A 23,268-nucleotide genomic window follows, 5' to 3' on the forward strand; every position below is an offset into this window, starting at 1 on the left:
GCAAGTGTTCTGTCAAAGGACAGGTACAATCCAAATGTTCATCTGGTTTGTTAGGCAGGGATGACTAACTTTATGGTCTCCTTGAAACTATTGTTTAAATATCAGCCAAATTGCGTACCTAAAAGTAATATGATTACTGCCTTCTGGAAAGGCTACAAAAATCAATTTAAAACCATTTAAGAGACGAATTAAGATCCGTTTTTCTGCAACCAAGTTGTACGTACTTGTATGTGTCCTGAAACTTTAGTATCTATGTGAATCGACTGTAGCTTATTCTTAACCTTAATTATGACTGGAATATGTATATATATATTCTTTAAATTTCTTTTAAGCTCCTTAAAGCTCATCAAGTCACAATTTTGAGTATAGGCAATCGATGAACTGTATTCTGATAATTCTGTTTAGACTAAATAAAAGGACTGTCTATTAAAAATGATTCCAACATGTATTTTAACTGTGGGAACCAGCGTCCTTCGGGAGACGCAGGGCGACGACCAGAAGCGTCCTTCGGGAGACGCAGCCCGCAAAGAATCGTCCTAAGGGAGATGCAGGGTGCGCCAGGAATTTCCCAAAATGAGGTCACCATGCTTCCTGAGGGAGGTATCCAGGTTCATATCCGTTTCCTAAGGGAGGCAGGATAGTCACATAAGTTGCCCATAAGCAGCGTCCTTCGGGAGACACAGGGCGACGACCAGAAGCGTCCTTCGGGAGACGCGGCCCGCAAAAAAGCGTCCTAAGGGAGACGCAGGGTGCGCCAGGAATTTCTTAAAAGGAGGTCTCCATGCCTTCTGCGGGAAGTATCCAGGTTCTTATCCGTTTCCTAAGGGAGGCAGGATAGTCACACAGTGATCCATAAGCAGCGTCCTTCGGGAGACGCAGGGCAACGACCAAGACATCCTACGGGATGCGTAGAACACGCCCGGAGTCCCTCAAGGGGGACCTTGGCCCTCGCCAATTTCCTAAGGGAAAGCATCTTACGGGATACGGAGAACACATCCGGAGTCCCTCAAGGGGGACCCTGGCCCTCGCCAATTTCCAAAGGGAAAACATCCTACGGGATATGCAGAACACGCCCGGAGTCTCTCAAGGGGGACCCTGGCCCTGGCCAATTTCCTAAGGGAAAACATCCTACGGGATATGCAGAACACGCCCGAAGTCCCTCAAGGGTGACCCCCAGCACTCAGAAATCTCCAAAGGGAGATGCGCCATCAAAATACAAGCTGGTTACTCAAGCAGTCCACAAGTCAATATGCAAATTGAAGTTGAAAAAATAAACTAAATTTCCATATCAAGCAGACCAACCGGCCAAGTTCAACAAAAGGAAGATGGTCGAATAAGACCAATTATTCTAAACAAGAAAGCAAACTACAAAAACTGAGAAGAAATAAAGAAATCTTCATCTACTCCGAGACGTTGGCAGGAGACCCTTGATCTTCAACCTCTTCTGCATCCACCTGATCAGTCATGCCTTCAGCAACTTCGCCTGCCTTCTCCGCAACGTCTGCCATTATCTCATCTACTACGTCCTCCTCAGCTCCATCCGCTCCAGCTGCCTGCTCTTCAGTTCCTCCTTGCACATGGAATAAGTCAGGGCAGAGTGTCTCGATGTCTGCATCTTCAATTGCATAAAAGGGAGCAGTCCCATCCGCACAGTGCAGGTAGCCCAACTTGTACACATCTATGGCAGCTTCAGACTTGGATTTTTCAGCAGACTTGTGGTGAGCATGGAACCTAGCCAAGAGCTTGTCATAGCTATGGGAGATGTCAGCATTCTTGCGCTCAAGACGGAAGAAGGCATCTTTTCGACTAGCCAAATCAGAAGAGCTGAGCTCGGAATCCTTCTCGGCAAGGGAGCTTTTCAACTCTGATATCATCGCCCTCAAATCAGACGTCTTTTTCTCATAACTGGCCTGCTTGGCAAAAAGCTCGCTGGCTAGTTTGACATTCTTCTTCTCCAGCTCACTGAGCTGAGCAAAAGAGGGGACAACAGCAAATGAGTTCCGGATAGTCTCGGTAGCAAAAACTAATCCTTTTTGAAGCAAATGAAGTATCACTTCCTTTTGTTTTTCCAAGGAGAGACTCAAGAAGGTGCCAAGATCGCCGGCCTGACGGACGTGGACAACCAGCTCAGCAAAAGTGGACGGGCTTGACAGAAAGTTCGTCTTGAGCAGATCAGATACGCCTGTATCCCCTACAGGACTAGGCTTGTCAACCTTGAGACCAACAGCTGACGTTGCAGAAGAACCCTTCGCTCGGGCAGATGACTCTCTCATCTTCTTAAAACCTCTGCCAGCCTCACCTGCAAAGGAGTCAATGATGCAGAATCAACTCCACGCTTGACTGCCCGTGCCTCAACAACTAGATCATGAGCGAGTCTCTGCATTCGATCCCCATCCTTAGACTGATGCAGACGACTCGAACTTCGAAGAGGGATATCTGCATCTCTTTGACGCTCGACAGAACGGGATCGGGCACGAACTATCTCACGGAGCAGATCATGATTCTCACCAACCTTCTTGCTATCTACACAAACAAGATGCTTGACCCTGGCAGATGATGATGGAACAGACCCCACTCGAGTCTTCTCAGCAGAATGGGACTTTGGCTTCTTCCTCAACGGAGACACATAATTCGCCCGCGAAGTTGCAACTCCATTTCTTAAAAGACTTGACATCAGCCTTCCTTTTTTAGGGAAGTCCGGCAGAACACTTATCCTGCCCAGTTGGCAGATCATCAGAGCCTGGACCATTCTGCTTCCATCTCTCAACATCCTGGGCTGGGGGTAGACCACCGACTTTCTCCGGATACTTGCCGAGCTGACGAGGCCCGCAACGCGAGAGTCCAAGCATGCTCCAGCCCAGACCTGTGACGATAGGCAGTAGTTGGTCTGCCTGCGCGCACCTGCTCCACCACGGCTGCCGCCCACTACTAGCCGTCACCTGTCACGACGACAACTAGTCGAGCTTCCCCTAGATGATCCTCGAAGCAAAAAAAGAAGAAAAAGAAATATACATGCTCGACTTACCTTGGGATGCACGGCGACTCCTCTCTTCGAAAAGCAGTACAAATTCTCCAAGATCTCTCTCAAGCTAGAAAGTAGAGAAGTTAAGTTTGCGATATGAAGAAGAGTGAAGAGAAGCCCTGTATTTATACATGTTGGGCATCCTAGGTCAAGAAGGAATCGCAAGCCCATTCCTACTGGGAACCCAACTCCAAGAACAGTCAAAATCCCACTCCAATTGGGAGCCCAAATCCAAGAAGGAAGCCCAGTTACAGCTGGACAGCCCAACAGATGATCTACATCTCCTACATGCCACCACGCGCCATGCAGAAGCTAGGGGGCATTTGTGGGAACCAAATTAAATCAGAACCCTAATTCCTTCCATTTGGGGATTATTTGACCTAATTGGGAATTTCTAAACCTAATTGGGAGTTACTCAATTTAATTGGGGGTTATCCAATTAAATTGAGAAATACCTAATTAAGTTAAATATTCATTTCATTCCTACCACATTTCCCAATTAAATGAGGAACAAAATCAGTTTGGAAATTAACCTACCTACCACCATTAGGGATTTGATTAAATTCCTAATGAATCAAATCCCTAAATACACCAACCCCACTAATCTCACCTACCACAATTAGGGATTTGATTAATTCCCTAATTAATCAAATCCCTAAATGTACCAACCTCACCTACCTCACCAACCACACCAACCTCACCAACCTCGTCAAGGCCCCCTATAAATACTTGGCCACGCACAAGGATGAGGTGCGTCAGAATTTCTACTAAAAGTCTAGAGAGCTCTTCCCTTCACAAATCCTAGCCACCTCCTCTCTCTCTCTCTCTCTCTCTCTCTCTCTCTCTCTCTCTCTCTCTTTTACATAAGGCTCCGGCCGCCCGGTTTTCACCACACATATATATCTCCGTACCCTATTTAGCTATTGATTTTTCTCTAAATCAATTGAACTAACTTAGGCATCGGAGGGCCTTTGGCCAACACCCCCCGGGTGTGGTCCTCTTATCCAATTTATTTTGCAGGGAGAAAGAGGCGGTGAAGAAGAAAGGGGAATCTTTCAACCGAATATTCTCGTGGGAGGAAATTTGCTCCCACATTAACCTTTCTAATTAGTGTACTTCCTGATTGCAGATGGAGAAGAACTCCATTATGAAGCCCGCATAGGTGGAAACATGAAACTAATCAAACTGCGTTGCTAGAGCTTCGCAGTTGTCAGGGTTCTCTAATCAATATCATCAAGAAACTAGCTGAGCATTTCTCTGATTAATGTGTATTATTGGTAGTACATTATCCTTGATTAAATGATAAATATTTATAGGAGTTGGAACGAAAGTTCTGAGATGTTGATATATGTGTTGAGAATATTGTTAGAATCTTTAATTCCCCTTTCGATTTTCTAATTTGCATACCTTGGAATGCATGGATTGAACTATTATTGTTTATCTTGAATCATGGAAATGCATGAATGCATCAGGTAATCTGGATCAGGATAGTAAAACGAAAGAAAGCACAACTTTTATTTGCACAGATAGTCTTAGTAGCTAGCTAGTTTAACTTACATATGCATGAATGCATGAGCAGTAGCTGCATGCAATATTATTGAAGACAAATCACAACCAGAAGAAAACGGATGAAAATGCCACTTTCGCAGGGAAAGCGATTGCATTTAGCATATGCAACAAGCTTTTTAAACCCATAGGTGACCCTAATGGGACGAGTGAAGTCTCGTGAGGATTTCCAGCGACGCTACCCACAAACATCAAATTAATTTCACAGGATGATCATCCGGCAGCCGGTGGAAGCGGTGCTTCTTCTCTCACTTGGTGGAAGTTGTAGAGACTGACACCAGTGTAAAGGCCAACTTCCTCGTTGTAGGTTGTCCGCAAAGGAGTGTCGTTCTTAGAGTAGTTGAAGGGAATGTCGCATGAAGCATGTGTAGCTAGCAGCCTCACCGTCACGCAACTTAATGCCGGCACAACAACCCGGACCCCAAGCCTAATTGGGGTTGATGATATGTGAGGTGGACCCCACTGGTAGGTTCCGTTAAAGTTACCCGAAATATCAATGCGTTCTTCGTCTAGAATGAATGGAGTGTCGGAGGTGAGGGTTGGGATGATGGCTGTGAAATCGAGGTCTTCGGTACTGGTATTCCAAGTACTAGCCTTGGTGTCTTCATAGGCGAGCCAGATAGTTTTAGAGGCCGGTTGTTGGTTGCGGTTTTCGGCGTATCCGATGGCCACTTCCATGTCGATGATGCGGTTGTAGATCTTGGCATCGGTGAGGGCGTGGAAGTTGAGAATAGAGATGGTCCGGGACTTAACATGCTCTTCGACTTCCAGGTGCGTCCATTGAGGAGGAACTTCGCAAGGTCCGGCATTCAGATAGTCGTCCAGCCTCTTGCAGATATTCCCGCTGCCCAGGTTGCGGAGAGTTACAACAACGTCATCTACCTTTTCTGGCCAAAACGACGCTGTGTTGACTAAGTCGTCGATTGTGTTAGCCCAAATCCAGCTGTCGGTAGAGTTAGACGTGAACGGGATGCTCCGTTTTCGTCCAGAACCTTTGCTTGAAGGTGGAATATATGCAAACGCTTCCATCACTGCCCGGGGGGGCGGGGAACACCTCGTTTTCCACCGTTTCACGTTTCACGTTTCATCAGTAGGATCTTCGCTTGAGAAATGCAGACATGGGTCTGTAGGATCTCTATTGACGCTGATGTAACTCCCATCGTCGCCTTCGAAGGCAAGATGCTTGGGCAAAATCGCGAACTTGCTCCAGTCGATGACTGTGAAGACATTATATTTGTCATCGGGACTTAAAATGAGGCATTCGTTTATACGGGATATCTTTAAAAAGTAACCGGAGGCCACGTGGAGCAATTTGATTTGGGCGCCGCATATGAAGTGCTCGATGATGACGGGCTTGAAGAGCGTACATGTCCAAACGGTTTGATCTTCCTGTAGCTCGTCAGCCCCGGCCACAATCCACTCCTCAAGTATTTGTTGTTGCAACAGGATTGTATGTTCACCAGACCGCTGTTGCTTTCGCCTTGGGCCTTCACCGCATGGAACTTTGTGTGTGGGCTGACCACCTCCACTCCGGAGAATTGGAGAAGCCCATGTACCCCGTCCAAGTCTTGGTGTATGTAGCGCAAGTATCTTTTCTTCTTTGATCTCAGCGAAAAAAACTCTGGCAGTACATATGGAGGTGGTAATGCCATTTCTGATGATCACTCGCTCTCTCTTCAATATGATTGATTTTTTTTTTTATAAACACACTTGTCTATTTCTTTCTCTCTCGTTGCTTATTGTTTTCCCTAGCTCCAACCTGCTGTGCTATTTATAATCAAGCAAACCCAAAGGTCCCAAACCCAAAACCATGCATGCAGCTTTCGCTTCTTGTTCTTGCTGTACGTATCCATAGTTGGGTTGGCCCGCAAAAGCGAAACAGTGAAAATTGAACCCAGCAAAAAAGGTCAAGCCAGGTGGCAGTTTTGAAAGGTCCAACTCCAAGTAATAATATTATTCAAATAAAACAAACTAAAGCGTGATTCACGTCTTCAAATAAAACAAAGATAAGCCTAGTCTTTTCTTCTTTGTTGTTTCAGTGCTTAATGTGAACTTGATTATGTAATTTCTACTAATTGTACTTACGGGCCATAGGATATCGATTATAATTATGTCATTCATTAATTAGGATTGAACAACAAAGTTGTTGAGATGTTTACATACTTGAATTACATACGTATGATAAGTTTAGGAGAATGGTACGTAGTTTCAATTGTTCCTTTCACACAGACATAGCTTCATATTTTTTTACTGAAAAAACCCTTTCTCGTAAGCAAAATATATCGGTTTTATGTAGGTTTAAGACAGTTGCGGACGATTTTTTTAATTTGGACCCTACAAACAAATAAATCAAAGAAAAAAAAGTAAAAGAAGAAGAGAATATTAATTCATATATTTCAATTTATTGTTGTTGAGGTCCAAAAAAATCCAAGGTTGGGCCCAAAAATATCCCTAGCCCAGTACGATACCTTATTAAGAAGAAACCTGATTTGGGCACGCGAAAGTTCATCATCCACGCTCGCACGAGTCACGATCCACATGCCATGCCAAATAAATACGTAATCCGCCATGCTAGAGCCTATGCTAATTATCCTGTCAAGCATCATATCCCTTTTAAAGGGGACAAAATTCAAGCACGCCAACCAACATGCAATGCCAAGCGAAAATCATTATTATTACACATAGCCACGTTACAAGCTTAAGTGGGCCCAAGCCACGCAAATGCCTGAGGCTTGCTGAGCGGGTTGTGGTATGAATGGTTACGAGCATTCACGAGGCCCATTGATGAGCCAAGAAGTGGAAGTTTTGGGCTATTTGGGAGCACCAAAATTCAAGCCCATTCCTTGAGCCCAAACATATGGGTAAGCAAAAGAGAGAGAAAAATGACCCAATGCCTTAGGAGAATGTCCAATAGCCTGAAATACTTAGGAAAATCCCGCACCAGCTAAAACACCCAGTGCCTTGTCAAAAAATTAAGCAAACAAGCTACTTCCAACAACTTGACGAAACTATGAAGCCTTAGCTGGCTGCTGGAAATAAAATGTCAATGACCCAATATCTTAGAAAAAGCCCAGCCCAGTACCTTATAAAATATCTAGCATTGTCAAAAGCCTCAGAACCAAGTCAAATAGCAAGCCACTGCAAAAACCAACGGAGATTCATAGGAATACCCATTAGACTAATGCCTTTACCCCTGTTTCTTTCTTCTACAAGCTTTAATAGGAAAACCAAAGTAAAAAGAGGGTGGCGCCTCATCCACATAAAGAAATCCAGCTGCTTGAAGATATTGGAACCCCAAAAGGGCTTCATGCCTAGGTGCACAGGCTAGGGAAGTTTAACCAAATGGGGTTGAAATGGAAGAAGCAAAGGAAAAGTGGGAATGGAGAATCGATAGAATTAGGGTTCTAAGAGCCTATAAAAGGGAGCTTTCTCTACCCAGCAAAACAACCACATTCAGAGAGCAAGCTTCATCTCTCATCCTTGAAACCTTTGCAATTTCGAGCCCCATTCCTCCATCTCTTCCTATTTTCTCTTCTAGTAAAACATCCAGAGCGCGACCAAGCTTTGTCAAGCGGCTGAGAATTTACTCAAGACACCCCATTCTCTATTCCCATCTCTACCTCTCTTCCTTAGTCAAAAAATCTCTTCAGATCTCTCTCCCCCTTGCCCTGAATATTTGTTTCCATAAGAAATTCAAGCTTTTGTCTCTCTCCCAAATTGCTAAACTTGTGAAGGCTTAGCTCCCATGCCACAAGCTCCTCAAGCCAAGCCATTCCATTGCTAATCTGTCACGTTTATTTGGTTGATTGGTGAAAGAATCCAAGGTGTTTTCTAAGGTTGTCACTACTCCTTTCAAAACTCCAGTCTTTGAACTCAGAAACAGGGGCAACCTTCTCCGCTCATCCTTTACAACGGCCTAAGCCCATTCGTCTGGCTGTTGGAAGAAAAAAGACCCCTACAATTGTGTCAAGCTTTTAAATTCATTTCAAATTAATATTAAATTTTATTTGTTTTGGTTTTCAATAAGATTAAGTTGGATTTCCTTGAGCATCATCATTGATCTAATGGCATCATATAAGTCTTTCAATTACCCAATGTGATTGATTGATTGAAACGTCTCCCTAATACAAAATAATATCTTTTTTCTGTTTTTCTTGGTCCGGCCAATAACTTCATTTTGGGCCCAAAATGAAGTAAAGGACCACAATATTATTAGCGCCCATTATGTAATTTCCACTACTTGTACTTATGGGTCATACCCATTTATCAATTATAATTATGTAATTAATTAGGACTGAACAGCGAGGGCTGAAGGCCCAGGTCATTCTTAACATGTGCTGGATTTCACTTCATCATAATCAAACCAAGCTAGGTCACAGAAGGAAGCAAATTAAGCAACTGAAAACTGTTGCGTAGATACAGCTGCACCAAAATGGATTCAGCTGCATCCTCAACTTGTGATACTCGCAAGTGCACGAGCCGTTTGGTAGTATAGCATATGTAAGTGCGAGGTCGATCCCACGAGGATTGGTGATTGAATGATCCAATTCATTTTTCCTACACAAAACAGAAATGAAAAAGAAAGGAAATAAATAAAACAAGGAAGAAAGAAATAACTAACTCAAGCAGATAAGTTCCCAAGTTCAATTAGATTAATGGATTGATTCTAGCTAAAGTATGATTAAGCCATGGTGTGTGGTCATAACCTTGTGTTCCTAATTCCCTAATTTGATCATTTGTTGTCTAACCTAAAATTAAGCATTAGGAACCCATTAAGCATAGAAGAACATTTTAAACAACCAAGTATGTATCTAATCCCTGTTGTCGAATGTCCATACATACTCTTCCTATTCATAGTTCAATTCGAATTAGAGCATGGTGTATACTCTTAATTCAAACCAAGATAGCTAACATGCAAGCCTAAATGGTGATCAATCATTCAAACTAGCATATTAACTTATAAGCATAATGAATAAGAACAAAAATCATAATTGAAACTTGGAAACTAATCAAACTTGAAACTAAAGAAAAGAATTTACATAACAATGAAAATTAAGTAGAACTTGGAAAGGAGAATTTCAGCACAAATATTTCATTACTACAATTGAAAACTAGAAAATGAAACTAAGAGAATTTGAGGGAGAGAAGGGAAGGGAGCTCTAGAGAAGTGTTTGAGAGCTCCCCCCCTTGGGGTGTTTTTACAAGCTTGGGAAACCTCACTATATATAGGCCTAAGGAAGCTGAAAATCTGAATTAAGTATGGCTAATGCATACAACACTTGTTTTATAAAATCTGAAATGGTTGATGCACTTCACTAATGCATACAACACTTCCATTATAAAATCTGAAATGGTTGATGCACTTCACTAATAAATCCCACCAGCAGCCCTAGCTCATCTTCATGTCACCATGACCAAGCTTCCAACAAGAAATAATAGCTCATCCTGAGGTCAGCATGACCAGCAACTTCAAGGGCTTACGAATTGGGCTTCCCTTAAGCAAATTAAGACTTTAAGCACTCAAACTTGAAGTTCAGAATGTCTTCTTTCCAGCCATATATCATTTGGGCCAATCCAAGGTCGGAGGAGGAAGTTAAGGCCAAAACAAATTGCTAACTCATTTTGCGCGCTGATAAAATCCATCCTGAGCATGGCTCTGTGTTTGCTAGGTAACAGACTCCATATTTATCCAATGGGGCTGAATTTTGGATATGTTATATTACACACCCATTGGAACAACTTTCATGAAGAATGTGGCCTCATCCGAGCTATGTAGGTTGCTGAAACAAAGCTTGCAATATGACCTACGAAACTGAGCTGGCAGGGGACTGTAGCCAAAATTGAGTTTGTCTTTAAGCTCTTCATCCATTCATCCAAATTAGGCCCTAACATGCATGGATTGCATCATTTACTATCCAAAGCCCTCATTATTACCTAAAGCTCAATGAACTGAAAGATAAACACAAAAAGGATTAAAAGCACAAGTTTAACTCAAAAACATAACCAAATCATAAGCTAGAAGGGTACAAAATGATATGTAAATATGCACCGATCAAATACCCCCAAACCTAGATTTTGCTAGTCCTCGAGCAAAACAAAAGGAAAACAAAGATAAAAACAAACAAGAAGTTAACTAGACCACTTTCGTAGGTAACTCGATTGCATTGAGCATATGCAACAAGCCTTTAAACCTCTAGGCATCCCTAGTAGGAGGAGTTGTGTCTCCTGAGGGTTTAACAGTTACGATACCCACAAACGTTTTTCTAACTCTACAAAACAAAATGGTTAGAAAACTTATTAGATTTGTTAGTTCTTAAGCAAAACCAAAACCAAAAACAAACATAAAAATAAAAACAAAACACAAAACACAAAAAAAACAAAATCAAAATAAAAACTCAAAACAATCTTTCCGAACATTTTGTGAAGAGAAATGACTCATGCACATGACTTAAACGTTTTGACAATAAAAGCTCAATTTTAGACATTATTCACAAAGCGGCAAAGTTCAAAACATAATATGCTCAAAGTGTAGTAGTGTGATAGCCAAATGCAACAAATTCCCCAATCTTAGTTTCCACACAATTTCAAAAATCATACCAAGCACAAATGCAACTTCAAATCTCACCAAAGTTGTCCTCTCACAAATGAATCACTCAGAAGAGGGCTACAATGCAACACTCAGTTATAGACATGGGATTAGAGTTAAATCATAAGGTACTTAACTCAAAAATAGGAAGATGAAGAACTTGCATTAATATGATCTCAAGAAGGAGGACAAACACTTAAAAGTAGAAAAATGAATGCAATTCAACCACATGACATTTAAGATCAATTTAGGTCTTTAGCATAGGTTGTAATGGGGCCAAGGGTGTAAGGTGAGTAAGAAATGAAGGGTATGGATAATACAAAGTCCAAGGAACTCAAAATGTAAGAACATAAAATAATTGTTTACAAGACTTCGAATCATCACGATTAGATTTTTTTTTCTTTTACATGATCAAAACTCCTTATACCTTCATTTACATTGATTCAAACTCCTTTCCAAACACCAAATTATTTTGAAGGCCCAAAAATGAAACCCAAAAATGAAATTTCATTCAACCACCACTTAATTACAACTTTTCTCTTTTCTTTCACCAATTGTGTGAATTTTTTTTTTCTTTTTCGAAATGTAACACCCATTCCCAAACTTAGTATGAAAAACATATCCGAATTAGAGCTCATGAATTCCTTAGAAAGGTAAATATTTGTTTTTCAGGCTAAGGCGAGGAAATATAATTGGTAAATGAAAGAAAAGGTTTACATGTAGGCTCAAAATGGTTAACAATGGAAAATCATGCTTAAGCATGCATAAGGTTAGCTTGAAAGGTACAAACGATCCAAAGAATGCCTTAATATCATTTCTTTAAATGTCATGAAATCAAATTGCAAAAGAATGAATGACTTTTAAGTATTCAACCAAATCAATGAATAATGAGATCAAACAACAACTTTGATGACAAGAAAATAAGAGTATGTGTATAACACTCATGAAATGAAGCACAAGGCTCAAAAGCTCACATTTATGGTTATATAAGTCTAATTTATGCTTCATACAATTCTTTAGATCATGCAAATCCTTTAATTGGAAAATTATGAAACAAATGGCAAGTTTAAAGAAGGTTTCAAGCATATCATGTTAGAACAATGCCAAATTAAAATTAATTTTTTTTTAAATTTTTTTTTTTTTTTAATAAAGAAAAAAAACACTAAAATAAAATGAAATCCAATTTTCATTTAAGTCATGCAAACATTTATCACAATCTCATCAAATGTGTTCGGAAAGTGAATAAAATCAAAATAAAAATAAAAGAAAGACTCAAACAAAATAAAATAAAAATAAAAACAAGTAAAAAAATTAAATTAAATTAAGGAAAAAAATCAAATTTACATGCTAAACTCCAATACCCCCAAACCTAGAAATGAACATTGTCCTCAATGTTTAAAAATTAGGAACAAGCAATGTCATAGCAAGAAATGAAAGGTACTAAAGTAAATATAAATCACAAAACACACAAGAATTAAAATACACAAATAAAATAATTACAAAAATAAAAATTTCAAAACAAACAAACAAACAAACAAAAAATGAAACAGTAAACCCTAATCACACAATTCTGAAACCCAAAAAAATTTGAAGCCCAAAGCCCACAATGAAATTAACCCACCTTGAAACCCAAACAAGGTGAAAAACCGACCCAAAATGAATTCTGAAGCCCACACATTTTATTATTATTATTATTATTATTTTAAAAAGAAGATAAAACGTGAATTATGAGCGCAAAGTGGGATTTCTGAAAAGAAAGCACGTGGTCCCTAATGTCGTCTCATGGATAGTCACGGGCAGAAAGCAGGAGCCACGTGTCGACGCATAGAGGCGCCGCAGACTCCACAAGCAGAAATTACGGGGCCATACAAAGTCGTGATGACTTTACTGAACGCGTCCGTTCAGAAAGGTCACGTCGAGATAAATGTGTTGGGTACGGTTGGAAAACGAGAAGGTTGTGGGACTCGATGAATGCTGGAGATTCAGAAATGCTTAGACGCTGCAATGGCTAGGGTTTGTCAAAGACTATATCTATAAGAAGGAAAAAGAAGGGGATAAAAACAAAACCACAAACTCAGAAACACAAAAGAGAAAAGAAGAAAAAAGTGAGAAATTAAATGGCCTCTTCCTACCCATTTTCGTTAGATCTCAACCTAGCTCCACCGACTCAGACACGAGGCCAAGCAGTAGCACCAGTATGGATGCCCTACTTTGCCTCCGCACGGGGGCCTGTGACTGTCAATGACTCAATACTCCTGGACAACGATGTTGCCATTGGAGTTTGCAGAAATTTAGTGACTCCCAAAGATATACGTGTGTTCGGGACAAGGGATGACAACCGGGTCACGAGTGATGCCCTGGCACTGAGCGTGCAGAGTACAGCATGTGTCGCAAGTTTGGGTCATCGCCTACTTGCGAAGTCCCATGAGGTAGAGGTGCTTAAAGCTCAGTTGGCGGCGGAGCGAAGTTTGGTTGAAGACTGTCAGAGTGCTATAAAAAGCTTGAAAAGGGAGAGGTCAAGGATTGTGGAGGTGAATCGACACCAGCTAGAAGTATTGCGAGACGAGAATAAAAATCTATCAAAGATGGTAGAGTTGTACTCTCGCGACATGAGAAAACAACTGGAGGACCTAGACCGACCGGGTAAACGCAAGCAAGCAGATCGCGAGAGTAGTTACGCTCAAGCTAAGATTGCGATCTTTGGGAGCTCAAGTGATGAGCCCCAAGAGGCTGTGCGTGAAGCCCCGGAAGAGGACAGCCAGAGGGCCAAACTCAAAGCTCCTATGGTCGAGACACCGAAGGCCAAGAAGAAATGATTTCAGTTTTTATTTAATTTTAAAGTGTATGTGTGTTTTTTTTTTCTTTAATTGGGAAATAAAAACGTTAGCTATCTCAAAGAAACGATTGACCCTAAATTTAAAGAACGACAATCAAACAAAAACACGAAGACCCAAACAAGATTTTTTTTTTTTTTTAATTTTTTTTTTTAGTTAAGTAAATACACAAATAACTGATTCTTCTTTTAAGAGAAAAACTTAAGGATAACCAGTTAAGGGCCTCAGAAAACACAGCCAGGGGTTCCGGGAAGGTTGGAGGGGTCACAATGATCCCGCTTAAAACCCTAACTTCTTAGACACCGAAGGTGTCGCCTTAAAGAACTCCTAGACACTGTATAGACTGCGGTTGCTCACTGGAGTTACCAAAAATTTAGCTCCTTCAAAGAATATCCTATGAGTTTTAAATTATACTACCTAATTAAATAAAAAAAACAAAATAAATAAATAAATAAATAAACTGAAATAAACACGCAATTCAAACAAGAATTTAAAAGAAGAGTTGGGATTCTTGCACCAGGTGTCCAAGACGCATCTTTAATTTTGTCTCTTCTTCCAACTACATTATTAAGAAACCTGTCAAACAAGAAGAAAATAATTGAAAATAAAATAAAATAAAATAAAAACTGAAAAAGCAAAAACACAAACATCAGAAAACAGGGAGGCAAAAGTAAGTGAAAGTGTAGACATGCTCCCTTTTAAAAAAAAACGTGCTCGCAATTTGCGCTAGAAATGAAGGGATCCGAGAGAAAAGAGCACAGGATAGCACCCTCGAGATCCGAAGTGCTTTCGGCTCCCTCGTCTGTATAAGTCTATTTAAACTCATCTCGGTGAAGTAGAAGAGTACCCCGCATTTCTTCCTGCAAATTCAGAGAAAAACATCAAAAAATCCAAAAACAAAACAATGGCATCCTCATGCACTCACCTTGATGATCTTAGCCTTGAACTGTCCCTTGCACCACCGAATGCGCAGATAAGGGCTCCTCAAAACCATGTCTTCCCAAACTCCACATATCATCACGGTACGGCCTCAAACTTTGCTGAGGTAATACCGAACTTTTCTGAGGCAATGCCGAACAGAGCAGCGCTGCTTGGAGGCATGATTGGCTGCAAGCTCACACCGACAGATCATCTGCATGTGGCACAGAGGTCTGACAAAGCAGCGGTGGAGGAGTCCAATAATTTAACTGTTCTCCATGCGGTCTCGGCTACCAATTTGGGTATGCGATTGCTGGCGAGAACACGGGAGTGTGCCGCGATGAGCGAGGAAATAACTTCCTTGAAGGCTATGGTGGCGGACTTGCAGAAGCGGCTCTACTGTGCCAATCAGCACGTGGAAGCACTGCAGAGAAAAAATGAGGACCATGTGGAGCTGCTGCAGATTCTGCAAGTAAGAGATAATAGAGGCATGCCATGAAGATGAAGATGAAGACGAAGAAGAAGAAGAAGAAGTTGTTTTTATTTTTAATTTATTTGAATGTTCTTTTTTTTTTTTTTTTTTTTTGTTTTGTTTTGTTTTTTAAATTTTTTACTTCTTTTTTTTTTCTTTGTTTGTAATGCAGTGTTTGAGTGAAATAAAAATAATATGTTTTTAACACTCAGAAATAAACTAACTAACCACACCACGTAAATAAATACATAAACTAACTTAACAAAACAAAAAAAAGAAAACAAAGAAGTTCCAAATTGATTTTTTTTTTAAATTTATTATTATTTACAACTAACTGACCACACAAAGAAAAATAAAAAAAATAAAAAAAAAAGAAGTTCCAAATTTCAATTTACAAGGATAAAAAAAATAAAAACTCAAATTTCAATTTTTTTTTATTTTTTTTTATTTTTTTTTATTTTTATAAAACACACAAATATACAAGCAACTCATGGATGACCAGTTAAGGGCCTCAGAAAACACAGCCAGGGGATCCGGGAAGGTTGGAGGGGTCACAAAGGTCCCACTTAAAACCCAAACTTCTTAGACACCGAAGGTGTCGCCTAAAGAACTCCTAGACACTGTATTGACGGAAGTGCTCACTGGAGTTACCATAAGTCAGCTCATATGAAAAATCTTTTTAAAATTTTTAAGATAAGAAACAAAAACAAATTAAGATAAAATGGAACAACAAACCATAAACGAAAATGAACTAAGTACTCTAAACAAATTCAAACAAACAACATAAATTGTTGTACTAAAAGAAACAAACCAAGAAACCAAAGAAAAAAAAAAAAAAAAACAAACAAACAGCACTTTCTATCACCCGTTTATCACCATTTGGACAGATTCGTTTCTATGTTTTTCAGCTTCGACCTCTGTTCAGTTTTTAGGCTATAACTTTCCAACCGTAAGTCCAAATTTCATGTTCTTTATATGGTTGGATTCAGCACAGAAAAACAAAGAACTCAACGCGTACCAAAAGGTAAAAACAATGACGGAAATAAACATAATTCAAAGAAGAGAAAGGATTGAAATGCTCCCCCTTGAAGCGATTAGGTCGAATGTGATGCATTTGGAGGTCGCGACTTCTCCCACTACTCCACACTTCCTATCTTTGAAGTTGCCATCTCTCTTCATTTTTATTGAGCTATTTACATTGCTAAAACAAACACATACAAAAACTTGAAACGGAATTAAAGGATTACGAAATATATAAAAAAAAACTAAAAATGAAAGGGAAAAATCAACACAAGTCCAATTCCATGCTTCAAAGCAACAAGCACCAATGGGTTGTGTAAGCTGGGACTTAAACCCAGTTCTCTTGCTTGTTGGGCAATTGTCCTTTTCTGTTGGACTACAAACACAACTTGTCCATTAACGTCATTAACTTTAAAACTTGAAATTGTCTAGTTAAGAAAAAAAAATAAAGTAGGAAAGCCAAATAGAATCAAACAATGTTACCGATCCCCGCCAACGGCGCCAAAAACTTACCACTATTGTGTCTCCTGAGGGTTTAACAAATACGATACCCACAAACGTTTTACTGACTCTGTAAAACAAAGTAATTAGAAAACTTAAAAGATTTGTTAGTTCTTAAGAAAAACAAAAAAAACAAAAAAAAAACAAAAACGTTAACCTTCCAACCGGACAAAAATGTTAAACTTCATAGACATGGCTCAACAAGGAACAAAACAAGCACTAAGGAAGTTCTAAACATTATTCAAGTGCTACCACAATCTCACAAAAATCATGCTCAAGGTGTGTGTGTGAAGTAGCCATGAAGATACAACTCATGCTTCTCAAACAACAATATGAATTCCTGCAAGAATGAACACAAGTTTGCCAAGCTAAACCAAAATCAATAGGACTTTACTCATGGATGTAATGTAATGGTTAGAAAAGTAATGGATAATGAAGCACAAAGTCTAAGGAACAAAGTAGAGCATGTCATATAAACAAGATCATGGACATTTGAAATGTAAGGCACATAAATTGAAAAGCTCACAACACCAGATTTTGCAATTGAATCACTTCACAATTTGATTTTGACATTTACATACTTTGTATAATATTTGGCCCAATTTTGCGGCTCTTTACCCTAGATCACCTTGATTTCTCCTTATATCACCCTAGGGTCGTGACTACATTGGCCACACTTCTTTTCTCTTTTTCTTTGAATTTTTTTTTAATAGCTCATTTATTGCCTTGAATACATTACAATCTGAAATACAATCATACTCTACATGTCCCCTAGATGGTAGGATGTTTAATGGATGATAAGGTGATAGAAAGAAATGGCTAAGTGTTTGGGCACAAAAGGGTTTACAATGGAATATGTATTGTATGGGTTGATGGAGGAAAAAGAAATAGGCTTAACAAAGATGGCCTAAATCATATCTTAGTTATAACTTAACATTCCAGTGAATCACACAAGCAAAAATGCATACAATTGGGTAAGACATGCAAGAGTTGTATAATCATGGCTAAAGTGCATAGAAAGCTCAAGCATAATTATGTGAGACTTAGCTAGCAAAAGAATAAGATTCAGACCTAACACAATGCTTATCAAATTCCTAAGAGCCATATTAGAAGTTAGACTCATGATTTATCATTGGTGTGGGAAGGAAAACTGAAAATGACTCAAAGAAAAAAAACAGAAAGAAAAACGTGAGGTTTCAAATTGCCGTTTTGCTCAATTTCAACATATAATCTGTTTTGACATGTAACTTTCAAACCACTTGGTCAAATTTAACGTTTTTTATGTCGTTGGATTCAGCATGAAAAAATGAAGAACACAACGTGGACCAAAATTTCAAAACAGTAGCAGAAAAAAAAAATTGTAGCAATGAAGAAGCCTACGTTTTCAGACACAAACACAAAAGCTAAAAACTTTCCAGCACCCCCAAACTTAAATGAAACATTGTCCTCAATGTTAAAGCAAAGTAAAGATGATTGAGAACATGTAAATGATAAGGGGAAAAGTTAAGAAGAAGGTTTAGAAAGAAAAAAAAAATGAATATATAAGCAACTCACGGATGACCAGTTAAGGGCCTCAGAAAACACAGCCAGGGGATCCGGGAAGGTTGGAGGGGTCACAATGGTCCCGCTTAAAACCCAAACTTCTTAGACACCGAAGGTGTCGCCTAAAGAACTCCTAGACACTGTATTGACGAAAGTGCTCACTGGAGTTACCATAAGTCAGCTCATATGAAAAATCTTTTTTAATTTTCTAAATTTTAATTTTTTTTAAATTTTTATAAAAAAAAGAAACAGAAATTTAAAATAATAACAAGTAAAGAGAAAGGATTGAAATGCTCCCCCTTGAAGCGATTAGGTCGAGCGTGATGCATTTGGAGGTCGCGACTTCTCCCACTACTCAACACTTCCTATTCTTATGATTGAGGTTGCCATCTCTCTCCATTTTTATTGAGCTATTTACATTGCTAAAACAAACACATACAAAAACTTGAAACGGAATTAAAGGATTACGAAATATAAAAAAAAACTAAAAATGAAAGGGAAAAATCAACACAAGTCCAATTCCATGCTTCAAAGCAACAAGCACCAATGGGTTGTGTAAGCTGGGACTTAAACCCAGTTCTCTTGCTTGTTGGGCAATTGTCCTTTTCTGTTGGACTACAAACACAACTTGTCCATTAACGTCATTAACTTTAAAACTTGAAATTGTCCAGTTAAGAAAAAAAAAAAAAAAAAAGTAGGAAAGCCAAATAGAATCAAACAATGTTACCGATTCCCCGGCAACGGCGCCAAAAACTTTCCAGGCCATATATCATTTGGGCCAATCCAAGGTCGGAGGAGGAAGTTAAGGCCAAAACAAATTGCTAACTCATTTTGCGCGCTGATAAAATCCATCCTGAGCATGGCTCTGTGTTTGCTAGGTAACAGACTCCATATTTATCCAATGGGGCTGAATTTTGGATATGTTATATTACACACCCATTGGAACAACTTTCATGAAGAATGTGGCCTCATCCGAGCTATGTAGGTTGCTGAAACAAAGCTTGCAATATGACCTACGAAACTGAGCTGGCAGGGGACTGTAGCCAAAATTGAGTTTGTCTTTAAGCTCTTCATCCATTCATCCAAATTAGGCCCTAACATGCATGGATTGCATCATTTACTATCCAAAGCCCTCATTATTACCTAAAGCTCAATGAACTGAAAGATAAACACAAAAAGGATTAAAAGCACAAGTTTAACTCAAAAACATAACCAAATCATAAGCTAGAAGGGTACAAAATGATATGTAAATATGCACCGATCAAAAACCACATCGGCTGAAAAAATCTCTCTTGAAAAACCATATAATTGGAGGGTCTGCAAAACTAGACTGTGCGTACGTAGCTAACTTAAAATGCCAATTCAAGTCCTATGAACACACATTTCCTTGAAAGTTGCTGGCCAAATTTTCTTTGTTTTGGTTTTCAATAAGTTCGATTTCCTTGAGCATCACTGATAAGATATCATATATGTGAAATCTTTTTATCAGTTTGAATTTACCCAATGTGGGTGCTACATTTTTATGATTGCATTCTAGACTTCTTAATACCAAAAAAAAAAAACTATGTGATTGATTGAAACGTCATTAATTAATTTAGACATATAGGCATTTGCATTAATTCATTCTAGATAGACATTTCCATAAGACATAAGTATTAGCGTATCCTTAATGTGAACTTCATTAATAAATTGAAGAGGAGTTGGAGAACAGCTTGAGGAAGTAATTGAAGAGGAGTTGGAGAGACGCACACGCAAGGGCAAACTAGGAAAACTGCAAGTTTGGGCCCCGAGCTCATATTTGGGCCCATGACCCGTCGATTCGAAGAGCACGACGTCATGAGTAAAACTCATTGATTTTCCATGATTTATGGGTTTTTTCGGGCATCCGAGATCCAATTTTCACGGTTTATTAGTTTTTGGAAACTTTGTTGTTTTTCCTATTTTAATTCCTTGTTTATTCCTAGCATTTGCATTCATTCTAGACATCTCCATAAGACAAAAGAATTAGCATGTGTCCTTAATGTGAACTTCATTAATAAATTGAAGAGGAGTTGGAGAATAGATGGCGGAAGTAATTGAAGAGGAGTTGGAGAGACGCTCGCGCAAGGGAGCTGCAAGTTTGGGCCCCGAGCTCTGTTTTGGGCCTATGACCCATCGATTCAAAGGAAATGGCGTCATAAGTAAAACTCATCGCTTTGCCATGACGTATGAGCTCAAATTTGGGCCATGACAAAGTTGGTGTTTAATTACTGAAAGGCAGTAGGTTTAATGGAGTGGAAGTACCAATTGTTCCCTAATTAAGTTGGCATCTTTTTTCTTTCTTTTTTTTGGGGCCAATAACCAATTACTATCCATAAAAAGCCAAGTATGGTGCTACAAACAAATAAATCAAAGAAAAAAAAGAAGATAACCCTAATATTTATAGTCCTGATGAGCTTGTTTTTTCTTTAAAATTTGTAGACAGAGACGGCACACTTACATAGAGGGCTGAAGCCCAGGTCATTCTTAATCTTAGGGAAGATAACATGTGCTGGGTTTCATTTCATAACCACATCGGCTGAAAAAATCTCTCTTGAAAAACCATATAATTGGAGGGTCTGCAAAACTAGACTGTGTGTACGTATAGCTAACTTTAAAATGCCAATTCAAGTCCTATGAACACACATTTCCTTGCCAAATTTTCTTTGTTTTGGTTTTCAATAAGTTCGATTTCCTTGAGCATCACTGATAAGATATTATATATGTGAAATCTTTTTATCAGTCTTTGAATTTACCCAATGTGGAGGCTCCATTTTTATGATTGCATTCTAGACTTCTCCTTAATACAAAACAAACCCATGTGATTGATTGAATTAGACATATAGGCCTTTGCATTAATTCATTCTAGATAGACTTTTCCATAAGACATAAGTATTACTGTATTAGCATATCCTTAATGTGAACTTCATTAATAAATTGAAGAGGAGTTGGAAAACAGATGGAGGAAGTAATTGAAGAGGACTTGGAGAGACGCGCACGCAAAGGCAAATTAGGAAAACTACAAGTTTGGGCCCGAGTTCAGATTTGGGCCCATGACTCGTCGATTCGAAGAGCACAACATCATACGTAAAACTCATTGATTTGGCCATGACGTATGGGTTCTTTCTCTCTCTCGTTGCTTATTGCTTATCCTAGCTCCAACCTGCTGCGCTATTTATAATCAAGCAAACCCAAACCATGCATGCAGCTTTCGCTTCTTTTTCTTGCTGTACTGGCCCGCGATAATAGAGAAAATTGAAGCCATAAAAAAAAGTCAAGCCAGGTGGCAATTTTGAAAGGTCAAGTAATAATATTCTTGAAATAAAACAAACTAAAGCGTGCTTCACGTCTTCAAATAAAACAAAGTTAAGCTTACTATTTTCTTCTGTGTTGTAATGTGAACTTAATTATGTAATTTCTACTACTTGTACTTATGGGCCAAATCCATTTATCAATTATAAGTCATTAATTAGGATTGAACAATATGATTGTAATGCCATTTCTAAAGCGTGCTTCACGTCTTCAAACAAAACAAAGTTAAGCCTAGTATTTTCTTCTTTGTTGTTTCTGTGCTTAATGTGAACTTGATTATGTAATTTCTAATACTTGTAATTATGGGCCATAGCCATTTATCAATTATAATGATGTCATTAATTAGGATTGAACAACAAGGTCGTTGAGATTTTTACATACTTTAATTACAGACGTATGATAAGTTTAAGAGAGTGATATGTAGTTTCAATTATTCATTTCACACATACCCTAAACTCTAAGGATTCAGATCCTCTGCTATGATTTTCTCTGCTATGATCTGCTTTACTTTTGTTCTCCATACGCCACCTCATTAAAATTTAATCTAAGGGATTTAAATGTTGACACATCATCCTAAAACAAAAACTCAATTTACTCCTAATTAAAAAAAAAAAAAAAAAATAACGACCCTAACACCCAACTAACGGGATATTTAACGTCCAAAGCTTTTTTTCTTCTTCTTCTTCTTCGTGTTCTATCCTCTTTCTCTCTTTTTCTCCTTCTTCTTCCTGTTCTATCCTCTTTTCTTCTTCTTCTTTGTGTTCTGTCCTATTGAAAGACAAATCTTTTTTCTTCTTCTTTTTGTTCCTCATCAACCAAACAATGAGCATACACTTATTAATTATCTGATTTCTCAAACTTTTGGACAACAACCAGTTCCGCGTTTGATCGAATTTGACATAATTCTTGGTCTTCTCCATCTCTCATCAGCTTTCAGGACATATATACAAGCTTTTTTTCTTCAAAAATGTGTTATTAGATTGATCTCTATTGACGAGGACAATCTAATCAATTTAATCACTGAAAATAGAAGGCCAAATGTAATTTCAATCAAGAGATCATAAGCAGAGAGAATGATAACTAAGGCCGCTGTTCCTATTGTAATTAACAATTGTGGATTCTCAAAAAGCCGCTTCACAGAGGAATCGTTTTTATTTTGATCATCATTTTCCTAACAAATTCCAATAATTCATTATATATCCATCTTTGGTGTCATTCGCCAAAAGTTTCTGCACCTCAACTCAACCCTTGGATGGCAAAAGGATGAACAGACGGGGAGAGAACGTTGTTTATTGCCTTTACTTTGTCAAAAAATATATAAAATATATGTTATTTATTTTTAAAATACACGTGCTATATTCTCTACCTTTGGATTGTTTTTTAATGATGTGGCAGCATTACAGTGAAAGTATAGCAGATCATGGCAGAGAAAATCAGAGCAGAGGATCCGGATCCAAACTGTAAACCCTAAACTACT

General features: G+C 38.8%; 1 protein-coding gene across 1 annotated transcript; it reads right to left on the minus strand.

Moving 5' to 3' along the window:
- Window positions 1-4,801: 4,801 nt before the first annotated feature.
- LOC110761039 (uncharacterized) lies at window positions 4,802-5,617 on the minus strand. The gene has a single exon (XM_021963414.2). The coding sequence runs from the start codon at window positions 5,615-5,617 to the stop codon at window positions 4,802-4,804; it is 816 nt and encodes a 271-aa protein (XP_021819106.1).
- Window positions 5,618-23,268: the final 17,651 nt, after the last annotated feature.

This window comes from Prunus avium, chromosome 5 (assembly GCF_965620075.1).
Source record: "Prunus avium chromosome 5, drPruAviu1.hap1.1, whole genome shotgun sequence".
NCBI lineage: Eukaryota > Viridiplantae > Streptophyta > Magnoliopsida > Rosales > Rosaceae > Prunus > Prunus avium.